This window comes from Penaeus chinensis, chromosome 14 (assembly GCF_019202785.1).
Source record: "Penaeus chinensis breed Huanghai No. 1 chromosome 14, ASM1920278v2, whole genome shotgun sequence".
NCBI lineage: Eukaryota > Metazoa > Arthropoda > Malacostraca > Decapoda > Penaeidae > Penaeus > Penaeus chinensis.
In genome coordinates, this window is record NC_061832.1 from 7,167,877 (window position 1) to 7,180,376 (window position 12,500).

The 12,500-nt window shown below is 41.4% G+C and overlaps 1 protein-coding gene across 1 annotated transcript in view; it reads right to left on the reverse strand.

Moving 5' to 3' along the window:
• Positions 1-4,177: 4,177 nt before the first annotated feature.
• LOC125032419 (stress-induced-phosphoprotein 1-like) overlaps positions 4,178-12,500 on the reverse strand; it is a 19,261-nt gene continuing 10,938 nt past the window's right edge. Inside the window, exons 5-13 of the mRNA XM_047623536.1 lie at positions 12,218-12,372; positions 11,781-11,970; positions 11,247-11,373; positions 10,348-10,490; positions 9,450-9,530; positions 8,540-8,798; positions 8,012-8,172; positions 7,501-7,607; positions 4,178-5,981 (exon numbers count right to left, since the gene is read on the reverse strand). Coding sequence (XP_047479492.1) covers positions 5,909-5,981; positions 7,501-7,607; positions 8,012-8,172; positions 8,540-8,798; positions 9,450-9,530; positions 10,348-10,490; positions 11,247-11,373; positions 11,781-11,970; positions 12,218-12,372 — 1,296 coding nt within the window. The 3' untranslated portion in view covers positions 4,178-5,908. The remainder of the gene's footprint in view (positions 5,982-7,500; positions 7,608-8,011; positions 8,173-8,539; positions 8,799-9,449; positions 9,531-10,347; positions 10,491-11,246; positions 11,374-11,780; positions 11,971-12,217; positions 12,373-12,500) is intronic.

Below are 12,500 nucleotides of genomic sequence, written 5' to 3' on the forward strand. Positions count from 1 at the left end.
GTTATGGGGAGTTGGACAATAAGGTTGTAAGGTAGTAATAAAGGAGGATGAGGTAGTTGATGAAGAAGGTTGTGGGGGTATAGTTGTTGAAGTTGAGCATGTTTGGAGTAGAAATGTCTCCTGGGGTGTTGATTAGGGTGGATACTGGTCTAGTCGGCATTGAGGAGGGGGTATTAGTTGTAGTGTTCAGAGCCGTGGTCAAAGGAGAGCCTTGGGTCAGGGAATCGGGCGAGTTTGAATTGGTAGAGCTATTTGATGAAGAGGCAAGCCTCATTGCTTCTAATAATGGTATGGTTAATTGTTATTCTTTGTTGGCCATGATAAGCCTGGAGTATATTGGGGAGAGAAACGGTCCACCCCTCAGGGTCCCTTGAGGGGTAAGGGCTAGACAACTAAAGCAGGGGAATACCGTGCCCATGGCTCCCTCAGGCCGTTCAGGACTGGCACAAAGTCAGCCTTTCATCCTTTCAGCACGGCTCTCACACCTTAGGAAGTGGATAGTAGAAGGGGTTGGTGAAGGGACAGAAACGAAAAAGTAGGAGGGAAAAAAAAGACCATGCAAAATTTGTTGAGTCGAGGGCTGAATCCCAAGGTTGGGAGTTCCCCAACATTGGGTCCCAGTCTCCGCCTCCTAAGCCCCCCCACGACAACAACGGGATTGGGGGGGGGGGGGAGGGAGGGAGAGAGAGAGAGAAAGAGAGAGAGTGAGTGTGTGAGAGAGAGTGTGTGTGTGTCTCTCTCTCTCTCTGAGAGAGAGAGAGAGAGAGAGTGTGTGTGTGTGTGAGAGAGAGAGAGAGAGAGAGAGAGAGAGAGAGAGAGAGAGAGAGAGAGAGAGAGAGAGAGAGAGAGAGAGAGAGAGAGAGAGAGAGAGAGAGAGAGAGAGTGTGTGTGTGAGTGTGTATGTGTGTGTGTGTGTGTGTGTGTGTGTGTGTGTGTGTGTGTGTGTGTGTGTGTGTGTGTGTGTGTGTGTGTGTGTGTGTGTGTGTGTGTGTGTGTGAGAGAGTGAGAGAGTGAGAGAGTGAGAGAGTGAGAGAGTGAGAGAGTGAGAGAGTGAGAGAGAGAGAGAGAGAGAGAGAGAGAGAGAGAGTGAGAGAGTGAGAGAGAGAGAGAGAGAGAGAGAGAGAGAGTGAGAGAGTGAGAGAGTGAGAGAGTGAGAGAGTGAGAGAGTGAGAGAGTGAGAGAGAGAGAGAGAGAGAGAGAGAGAGAGAGAGAGAGAGAGAGAGAGAGAGAGAGAGAGAGAGAGAGAGAGAGAGAGAGAGAGAGAGAGAGAGAGAGAGAGAGAGAGAGAGAGAGAGAGAGAGAGAGAGAGAGAGAGAGAGAGAGAGAGAGAGAGAGAGAGAGAGAGAGAGAGAGAGAGAGAGAGAGAGAGAGAGAGAGAGGTGTGAGTGTGAGGTGTGTGAGGTGTGTGAGGTGTGTGTGGTGTGTGTGGTGTGTGTGGTGTGTGTGGTGTGTGTGGTGTGTGTGGTGTGTGTGGTGTGTGTGGTGTGTGTGGTGTGTGTGGTGTGTGTGGTGTGTGTGGTGTGGTGGTCTCTCTTGACTGGGGAAGGTAGGAGGTAGAAGAGGGGAAGTTAGATGGAGGGGGGTTGGGTTTAGGAGAGGGTGTAGGAGCTTGGGAGGTAGGGGGATTGGCAGAGTGAGCGACATTACTGGAGTAGGGGGTAAGAGAAAAGCCTTGTCAACGTGCTTCCTGTCTGGCTTCACGTAGAGTGAGTCCAAGTCTGAATCTGAGAGTTGCTACCTCAGACTCAAATTTGTAGGTGGGGCAGCCTCTATAAAATACATTATGGGGGCCGCCACAGTTTGCACATATGCGTGATTGTGCAGAGCAATTTGATCGAGTATGGCCGGGTTGGGCACATAGCGGGCATCTGGCTGTGGAACGGCAATGTTTGGCAGGATGTCCTAAATGGCAACAATTTTGGCACTGACGAGGAGGAGGTTGGTATGGTCGGACAGGTAGGGATTCCCCACCTATGTAAACATTTAAGGGAAGGTCATGTCTACGGAAAGTAATTTTGGCAATGTTGATGGATTTCTTACGATTTCCTCTGGGAGGAATGGAGTAGCATTGTACATATGTTGCATCATAGTCTGTGAGACAAGCGAGTAAGTCCTCTCCACAGTCTGACCATTCTTTGTCATGGATTGGGCAATCTGTTGGGGAGATGGAGACAGTTCCGGTGCAAGTATTGAGGATTGGATGAGGTTCTGTAGGGATGGGATTACCACATAGATCAGTTAGTTTTGTTAATGCTATAGCTTCGTTTTCAGTTGTTACTGTGACGAGACGGGAGTGGTCGCGTCGGCTACGGAAAGAGACTTTGCCTACTTGTTTTTGGAGGCATTGTTGGAAGAGGATGGTGTTTTGAGAGTAGGGAGCTGTGGGAGGGATCACGAAAAATCGGTCCCATTTAGCTGGGCTAAATAGAGTATTTCGGATTCTTGTAGAGGTGGGGGTAGTAGAAGTGCGGGGACGTGTGGAGGAGGGAGTAGTGTTGAGGGGGGTAGTTTTATGGGGAGGTGGGCAATAAGGTTGTAAGGTAGTAATAAGGGGAGATGGGATGGTTGATGAAGAATGTTATGGGAGTAAAGGTGTTGAAGTTGAGCATGTTGGGAGAGTAGAAATGTCTCCTGGGGGTTGGTTGTTGATTAGGGTTGATACTGTATTAGTATGCATTGATGATGGGGGAGTTGTTGCAGTGTTCGGAGCCGTGGTCAAAGGAGAGCTGGGATTGGGGCTATTTGATAAAGGGGCAAGCCTCATTGCCCCTAAGATTGGGGTTATGTCTTCATAATTGGCCATGATAAGCCTGGAGTATGTTGGGGAAAAAAACAGTCCACCCCTCAGGATCCCCTTGAGGGATAAGGGCCAGGTATGGCAGGGGAATACCGTGCCCATGGTTCCCTCAGGCCGTTCAGGACTGACAAAGTCAGCCTTTCATTCTTTCAGCACGGCTCTCACACCTTAGGAGGTGGATAGTAGAAGGGATTGGTGAAGAAACTGAAACGAAAAGTATGAGTGGGAAAAAAGACTATGCAAAATTAGTTGAGTCGATGGCTGAGTCCCAAGGTTGAGGAGTTCCCCATCATTGGGTCTCAGTCTTCGTCTCCTAAGTTTCCCCCATGACAACAATGGGCAAAGGATTGGGGGGGGAGAGAGGGGGAGAGGGAGGGGGAGAGGGAGGGGGAGAGGGAGGGGGAGAGGGAGAGAGAGGGAGAGAGAGGGAGAGAGAGGGAGAGAGAGGGAGAGAGAGGGAGAGAGAGGAGAGAGAGAGGGAGAGAGAGAGAGAGGGAGAGAGAGGGAGAGAGAGAGGGAGAGTGAGCGTGAGTGAGTGAGCGAGTGCATGTATGTGTGCATGCATTTTTTTTTTACGGTATCAACAGCCCATACCAATCCAAAGACTGATGTAGGTCCTCCCAATCTTCCATTGGCCATACTCTTTCCCTCCCTGTATTATGTCCAGCCATCCTGTCTCCCACATACATGACCTGTCCATTATACATAGTGGCGGATCCAGGATGTTACAAAAAGGTGGGGAACAGATTATGTAACAAGAGAAAATAAGATAAAAAAGTAATATTAACAATTTTACCTACTTCTGTTTAAGGTATGGAAAGTTCCAGCCTACAAACTCAGGGAAGCCAAGAACAGAAGGTTGGAAGAGTATCTGTTCAGGTGGTCTGTAAAGTGTAGGATTTATTTTCACCATTTTCTCTCTTTAACAGGTTATCCTTTGAACCAAATCGCAATACTGTCTTGCACTTAAATTTCTTACCATTTTTCACAAAGTTAAATATGTATAGTAAGCATTTAGAAGCAAGGGGCCCACCTTCACTATAGTCTGCTTCATTGATTCAAAAAAAAGAAAAGAAAAAAAAAAAAAAGTTTGAGAGAACTCAAACAGTTTGTTGGACAATTCATATGTAATTCCATAAAACTAACAGATCACAGGCCAACCTATTTTTTGACATGTTATAGCCATTGTTTGTGTTGAGTGAAATAAGCTACCCCAAGTCATGGCTTTGTTTTAGGAATTAAAACTAAGTGTGCACTACATCTCCCCCTCAAGAGTAATCAAGTTTCAATAATACCTCTCAGCTAAGAAAAAGAAGACAAATGCTAATTAATTTACCATTACTTTGCATGATTCATCTTTCATGGGTTAATAAAACTCAATTTCAGGCTCATATTTACTCTCATATAAATATCACACAAGAAATGCCTATGAGGAATCACATAGCATACTTCTTCCTAACATAGGAAAAAACAAAGTGAAATCAAATGTTTAAAAATGAAATTATGAGAGATGCCAGCTTTTTTTGTATATTCGCCTTTCTTTAATATTAATCATTATATCATCTATGATGCTCTTTAATGTTACCAGAACATGAACACTGTACAAGGTATGCTGGTACACCTGACCTCAGCTGTGAATTATGATGGTGAGTGGTTGATAGAAATGCATTGTACTTATGAATATTAACAATCCTTTGTATTTCACAGAACGTATCTTACAAGTTCAAAGTGAATAAAAAAAATATTGTATTCAAGGATCACAGAATATTAGTTATTATATAATTACTGGGATCCAGATTCAAAGACATGAGAAGTGGTATTGTCTTCCAACACCAAATGACATAGGGCCAGCACATACAACTGGGATCCTAACACTAAATGTAACCCAAGTACAGTCGGCTACTGAGCACCTGACTGGATATTCTAGACCTCTAAGTAATATTTCTCTTTTTAAAGTGTCCTTTTCCATCCTGGTCCAACAGCTGATTTCTTGATTTTCGTATCAGTCTGAATTGTATTCATGAAATAGTTAACAACTGTATTAACTAGCTATTTCTTGAAATGATCAAAAGTATTTTCATCTTTCTATATGACAAAATCTTGAATACCTAAGACAGTTTGAAAGAACAAAGATATGGAGTTTTTTAGTCAAGGTTTCCTCTTCTGATAGACATTATATTGAGCTTTACAAGTAAATTTACCCGAACAAGAGAGTGAAAGTTTCCAGGCTTGCGAGAGAAATGATCAGGACTTCAAATCAACAAGCAAGCCATTCACTTTCTTGTCACTTTATCAAAATCAAGCATTAGTGACTTAAAAGGAACCAAAGCACTAGACTGCACTTAAGTATAAAAAGCATTATTCTTGTGTTCATTTGCTGAAAGCTTTGTTGAGGCTTCCAAACAATTGTTTTCCTTTTTTAGGACATGAGAATACAATGTTGAAGATCTGAGTTGCCAAGATCTACCATTCTTACCCTATCATAACTAATGCCTTGTTCAGGAGACTGTCAAAAACCCCTTACAACACATATAAGATACATCCACTGACACAATACATACATACATCTTGGTTAGAGGTATTAACAAAGGAAATCCTGGTTGGTTTCCTACTATACCAGTAGGTTCAGACATCGGCTACCTCAAACATAAAGAGGCATTAATCAAACAAAACAAGTTAACGTAGTTCAAGTTTAATTAAAAATTGGATTATTCAAATCTTTGAAGTTTATTCATCAGAAATAGACATTTATTTAGATGAATAATAATAAAAAAGGAGCAACATCAACACTGCCTTTAATTCTATCTAAATCTAATTTCCTTTTTAAAAATCGGCCTCAACTTTGAAGAACAATTTTCCATCTCTGAACTCAATCAATGCCTTTCCTGCTTGAAAGAAATGCAGTGACATGACATCTACTATTAAAGGGAGTACCGACAAAAATATGGATTAATAGAAAATACCAAAAAATATCTAAAAACAAAATCAAATAAAGGTATAATAATAATAATAATAATAATAATAAAAATAATAAAATGAAAATAAAAAACATAGAAGTTGTCAGTGACATACTCTCGGTTGATAAGAGATGCAAAAAATGCTGGAACATGTTTACCTAATAGAAATGAGACCTGATTGCAAAAGCTTCTGAATCTTGGCTGCAACATCAGGATTCTTCAGGTGGCTGCAAAGAAAGCAAATTTATTAGTCAGTGAGAGAACACGTTCTTAACTGCTACAATCTAGATAATGTGACCATCACGTCATGGAAAAAGTTGGCTTGAGGGGCAGGTGACGTGAACATGACACTTTGGAAAAAAATCTGGCGATGGGGCTGATGGGAACTTGCCGTCATGAGAATTTTGGCTGAAGGCCAGGGTGACGGAAATGACTTGCCACAAGAGCTCTTGGGAGGTGATTAGACTCAGTGGGCATTTAGGAAGGTGCTCTTGCATTAACTCCATTGATAAATGAGTAGCAAATATATAAAACATTTGTGAGCCATGACTAGAGAGAGTGAGAGTGAGAGTGAGAGTGAGAGTGAGAGTGAGAGAGAGAGTGAGAGTGAGAGTGAGAGTGAGAGAGAGAGAGAGAGAGAGAGAGAGAGAGAGAGAGAGAGAGTGAGAGTGAGAGTGAGAGTGAGAGTGAGAGTGAGAGAGAGAGAGAGAGTGAGAGTGAGAGTGAGAGAGAGAGAGAGAGAGAGAGAGAGAGAGAGAGAGAGAGAGAGAGAGAGAGAGAGAGAGAAGAGAGAAGAGAGAAAGAGAGAAAGAGAGAAAGAGAGAAAGAGAGAAAGAGAGAAAGAGAGAGTGAGAGAGAGAAGGGGGGGGTAGGGAGATTGAGAAGGGAGGAGAGAAGGGGGGGAGGGAGAGGGAGAAGGGAGGAGAGAAGGGGGGGAGGGAGAGGAAGAAGGGAGAAGGGGGGGAGGGAGAGGGAGAAGGGGGAAGGGAGAGGAAGAAGAAGGGAGAAGGGGGGGGGGGGAGGGGGCGAAGGGAGAAGGGGGGGAGGGAGAGGGAGAGGAGGGAGAAGGGGGGGAGGGAGAGGAGAAGGGAGAAGGGGGGAGGGAGAGGGAGAAGGGAGAAGGGGGGGAGGGGAGGGGAAGGAGGGAGAAGGGGGGAGGAGAGAGAGGGAGAGAGAGGGGAGGAGAGGAAGGGAGAAGGGGGGGAGGGACAGGGAGAAGGGGAAGGGGAGAAGGGGAGAAGGGGGGGGAGGAGGGAGAGGAAGAAGGGAGAAGGGGGGGGAGGGAGAGGAGAAGGGAGAAGGGGGGGAGGGAGAGGGAGAAGGGAGAAGGGGGGGAGGGAGAGGGAGAAGGGAGAAGGGGGGGGAGGGAGAGGAGAAGGGAGGAGAGAAGGGGGGGGAGGGAGAGGAAGAAGGGAGGAGAGAAGGGGGGGAGAGGAGAGGAGGGAGAGGAGGAGAAGGGAGAGAGAGGGGGGGAGGGAGAGGGAGAAGGGAGGAGAGAAGGGGGGTGAGAGGGAGAGAGGGAGAGAGAGAGAGATGGGAGAGAGAGAGAGAGAGAGAGAGAGAGAGAGAGAGAGAGAGAGAGAGAGAGAGAGAGAGAGAGAGGGGAGGGGGAGAGAGAGAGAGAGAGAGGGGAGGGGGAGAGAGAGAGAGAGAGAGAGAGAGAGAGAGGAGAGAGAGAGAGAGAGAGAGAGAGAGAGAGAGAGAGAGAGAGAGAGAGAGAGAGAGAGGGAAACTTGGAAAACTTACTCTTGTAGTGCTCTTGGGTCGCTCTGCATTTGTTCGAGAATCATGCGCATGGCAGGGTCTTTCAGAATCTGTTGAACTTCGGGGTCTGCCATCGCTCTTTTCCGCACCTATGAATAAGTATAAGAATTATAAAGATAAGGTATATGTATGCAATATGATATACAAACACAGTCAAAGTATGTAAAAACTTTAGAACAACTCTTTCATTACATTTCCTTTACAATCTAAAATGATGTGTGATAATGATACTTTGTTAACCTTTTACTGCCGGGCCACTTGATCTGCCGGGTATGGCTATATGGGCAACATTCTAGAGCATGTCAAGAAAGAAGTTCCACTAAACGTAGTGGACTCCTGCTATCAACAGCAAGACGGTTGCTAGAAATCACCAGTCTATGACGCTGAGAGATTTCTAATACCATCATCTAAGGGTTAACAATGAAAAATGCATCTTCCTAAACTCATACAAACAGAATTCGTTCTTTGACGATAAAATGCATGTGGTTCTCACCTCTTCAGGGTCACTATTGGCAGCCATCATACATTCACGGAAACCATCAAGTGCCTCCTGGCAGTTGGGATCAAGGTCGATTGCCTTTTGGTAGGAATCCTGTGCCTTGGTAAACTGCTTCAAGACCTGGTGGATTTTCCCCTTGCGAATATGGCCTTTAACTGTAAGCAGAAAAAGGTGATTTTTTGGGATGTTTTATTTAATGTGTCAATGGTATCGTTATTACAATTTTTTTATTCCCCCCCCCCCTTTTTTTTCAATTAGTTCATAGATTCTAATGCATTATTCCATCTAAATTAAAAACCATGTTAGGCATGCATAACTTCTGACTGAATTAACAAGTCGTTCTTATTTATAATGAAATTTGATAATTTCTAATACCCTTACAATGACACGGGCAAAGTTAAAGGACACGAGAGTCAGTGATGCTGAGAATTCGGATACCGTGATTAACGGGTTAAAAATCTATATCTACTTCTATATTTATATATCTATAATACACAGAAAAATAAACAGTCCAACCCCTACCAAAATTGGGATCCAGCCTTATGCACTCCTCGCAGTCCTTGAGGCCCAGGTTGAATTCTGCCAGCTTGGTGTAGCAGGCAGCACGGTTGCTGTAAATCTTCGGATCATCAGGGTTTCGTCGGATAGCCTCGGTGTAGTGCCTGATGGCAGAGGGATAGTCTCCCTTCTTGAAGCAGCTGTTGCCCTTCTCCTTCTCATCCTCTGCCTTGGCTGGGTCAATGTAAGCCAGCCGCTCCTGCTCCTTCATTAGCCTCTCAAGCTGTTGTAACAAGTCAGTTGTTTTGTAGGTAATGAAAGAAGCAAGATTTTGAAAATCACTGTGATAAAGTTACACTACCATGACTTTTAATTCCATACAGCATCAGCATCAAAACAAAGTTGCCCACATCTCCAGTATCAATATCAAGGTAATGATTTCACAGATTTTAGGTTGTTTTTATTCAGTATTCAAGTGATGATTCAGTCACATGTGAAGTATAGAACAAAAATGTTGACTGATCATACATATAGTTACTATATGCAAAACATAAAATACATATAACTATATCAACACAGCTTTCCCTTTCTAATGTTCACTCATACTATGTATATAACATCCTATTACATAATGTAAACAATATATATATAAATAGAATACCCATTGTAATTAATGGAATATCACATATCATGGCTCCTAATCTTTGAGCAAAATGTGCACTTTGTACCACTATAAGGTATTCTCATTAAATCCTATTTAATAGAATGCAATACAATGTATGCAGGGGCCACTTTATACATAACACAAGTGTGCATTTATAGGGCTGGAAATATGGTACCTGACTCATGAACAAAACAGAAAAAAAAATATATATATATATCTGTAAAATAAACAAGGTATCAATACAAGAGAGAAAAAAAAAAAATAACTAACCTTGCTTAGAATTTCCTTTGTTTCTGGAGTCCTATGTTCAGACAGGGATTTTTCATAAAAGGTTTTGGCCTTGGGATAATCCTGCAAGAACAAAAACATTATCAACTCTTGTAGGTTTCAGCTTTTCTGCCAAAACTGTCAGAATCACATGCACCTCCTATTCACTTGTTTTATTTGGGATCTCTTTAATAAAGATTTTTTTCTGATTATCTTAAAGAAAATTGATATCTAAACAATATCAAATATAAGGCTCTTAGATTATTGATAAATATAAAAGAATCTGAAAATGCTTTACAAAACAGATCTAAACGTATACAATTAATGTTTTGAACATTGTCAGAATCTGCACATTTGATAACCAAATGAAGCTGTTCCAAATATGATCTGATTCTTAAAGGCTATGATAACCGAGTGTAAACAAAGTACATCTATTAATCTAAAATGGTTAAAAAAGGGAAAGTAAGTCATCACTAATCTCCCTTTTCATTACATCTTCAACAAAATGATGATAAATACAGAAAATGTAGAGCTTAGGACTCATGATGGCTATAACAAACATGCACCAACACATACATGTGTTTGTATGTCTGTATACAAACATGTATATATTTATGTACAAATGTGTGGCAAATGCTACAAAACTAATTCCATTTTTTTTAAAGATAACAATTACCAAACTAAAATGGGCTGTTTTGAAGTATATTTAGAACATTTATCCTGTATCTGTTAAAGAAGCCAAACAAAAAGACTATCAAGTTTCAAGACACTGTGACAACATAAGTCTTCCCCAGCTGATGATGCCTATAACATGAAAATAAAAATAATCTTATATAGGCCTAGTTAGAAAAAAGGAAAGAAGAAGAAAAATAAATGAGGGTATATAAAGACCAGATCTTACCTTTAAGCCTTTGTAGGCATTACCAATTCTAGTTAGTGCTTTAGCTATAAGCTTGAAGTCTGCTCTGTTTTCTCTTCCTACTTCCACAGCCCTCTCACAAGCAGCAATGCATTTCTCGTACTCTTTCATTTCATAATAGACAGCTGAAAGGCAGAGAATGTTAAATACCCTCGACTAAAAACAAAACGTAAAACATATTTATGCATCTAGTTTAATGAATTTCTGTACAAATAAACAATGATCTCTGAACCATCTACCAAAACTTAACCCACTCATACAGAATGACTTCTAATTATATCATAAAAACTGAACTGATAACAGATATCTAATGATGTCATTAGCCCAGCCCCTATTGGCTGGGCATACACTGAACCAAACCTGACTGCGAGTAACTGCTAAACTTTAGTCAAAATCTTACCCGTTATGAATGAGCTGAAGATATACCATAGTGGTTCTTAAACTGAAGGACAAGTGATACCAAGAATTTAGAGAATAAGACAAAATTTCCTTTAAATATATTTTGAATTAACCTTGGAACTAACCTAACAATGATGGGCATCTCACCAATGAGATGGCAAGAAAATAGACACTGAAATGCAAGATACTTGTTTCATGGCTTATTCTCCAATTGGGTCACCCACCTCAATTGCCCCATAACCAGGTACCCAGTAGTGGGCACTCGCTACTAATTACTCGCAGGTGACCTTAGTGGATGGGTTAACTTATAGTATAGGAGAATGGTTTATATAAAACTGTTTACTCCATTTAAATGCAGAATTTTGTAAAATTTAATACCTTTATTCATTTACCTATTTCTAATATAAGAGGATTTAAGATGTGAGGGGGGTGTTACATACAGGAAAGCATCCCCGTATAAGACTACATAATGCTGAGTTTACCTGCTTTGTTACTATAGAACGTCATGTTGGCTGGGTCAGTTTCAACAGCTTTTTCATAGTGCTCCAAGGCCTTTTGGAAGTCCTTCTTCTTGTAGGCTTCGTTGCCAGCATCCTTTTCTTTGAGGGCCTAGATAACACGGATGTAAAAATATTATGCTTCTATCCTCTACAAACAGGATTCAAATCTAAATGAAACAATAATAAATACCTTTACATCTCTAATTGAACTCCTGTACAATAGCAACTAAAAAAACTGGTTTTGCAAAGGAAATGCATGTCCTTCTATGATGATGTATTGTCAAATCTGAATATCCTAATAACCTTTTGGCTTAATACACCTATTCTTTCTTTGTAATTTATGCTATTATGCTGACAACAAAAAATACACAAACAGATAAGAATATCAGACATAAAATTTTATATAATAATAATAATAATAATAATAATAATAATGACATTAACTGTCTGGAATTGATGACAGGAAAACAAAATAACTTGGACAATGCCAGACCAAACCATTATGCAAAAAATTACCTGCAACTGCTCTGGAGTCTTGTCAACTTCCATCTTCTCCTCTTTCCTGGGGGGTGGTGTCGGGGTCTTCTTGGGGGGAGGTGAAGGATCGGGTTCCTCGTCGTCATCTTCATCCATCGCCATTCCTCCTTTGTCCATTCCTAACAGGACACTTAAGGTGGTTAGGACTCTCTTGTCATTCAACTTAGTACTGAAAAAGAAAAAGAAAAAAAGAAAAAATGAGAAAGGCATGAAATATTTACAAAATACTGATACACAGTAAGAATGAGTCACTATTTACAAATGATCCCCTGCAAATCCTGCACTATCCATTTGTACACACAAACTTTCATATGATAATTTGTAAAATCAAGAGTAACAGCAATAATGATTAATCTTTAAAATTCTATACAGATTAGTATAAAATACAGGAATCTAAACCAATTCCCGTTACTTACCCAAGGGCCTCGGGATTGGCAGAGAGTTCATTGATCATCTTGACATATTCTGGGTCCTTCATGTATTCTTGAGTACGAGGATCTGTTGCCAAACGAGCCATTACATTTGGATTACTGAAAGGATTCATCATTTTGCTCGGACCATCTCTTGCCATCTGCCGTTCAAAAAGAAAGATTTTTATTATTATAAAAGATCTTTTGGAGATAAATTTCACTATCTTACACTGCAGTTTCCCTGGATAGCCTTAACATGAACCACTTGTGGGGGCTGAAGCTAGAATGT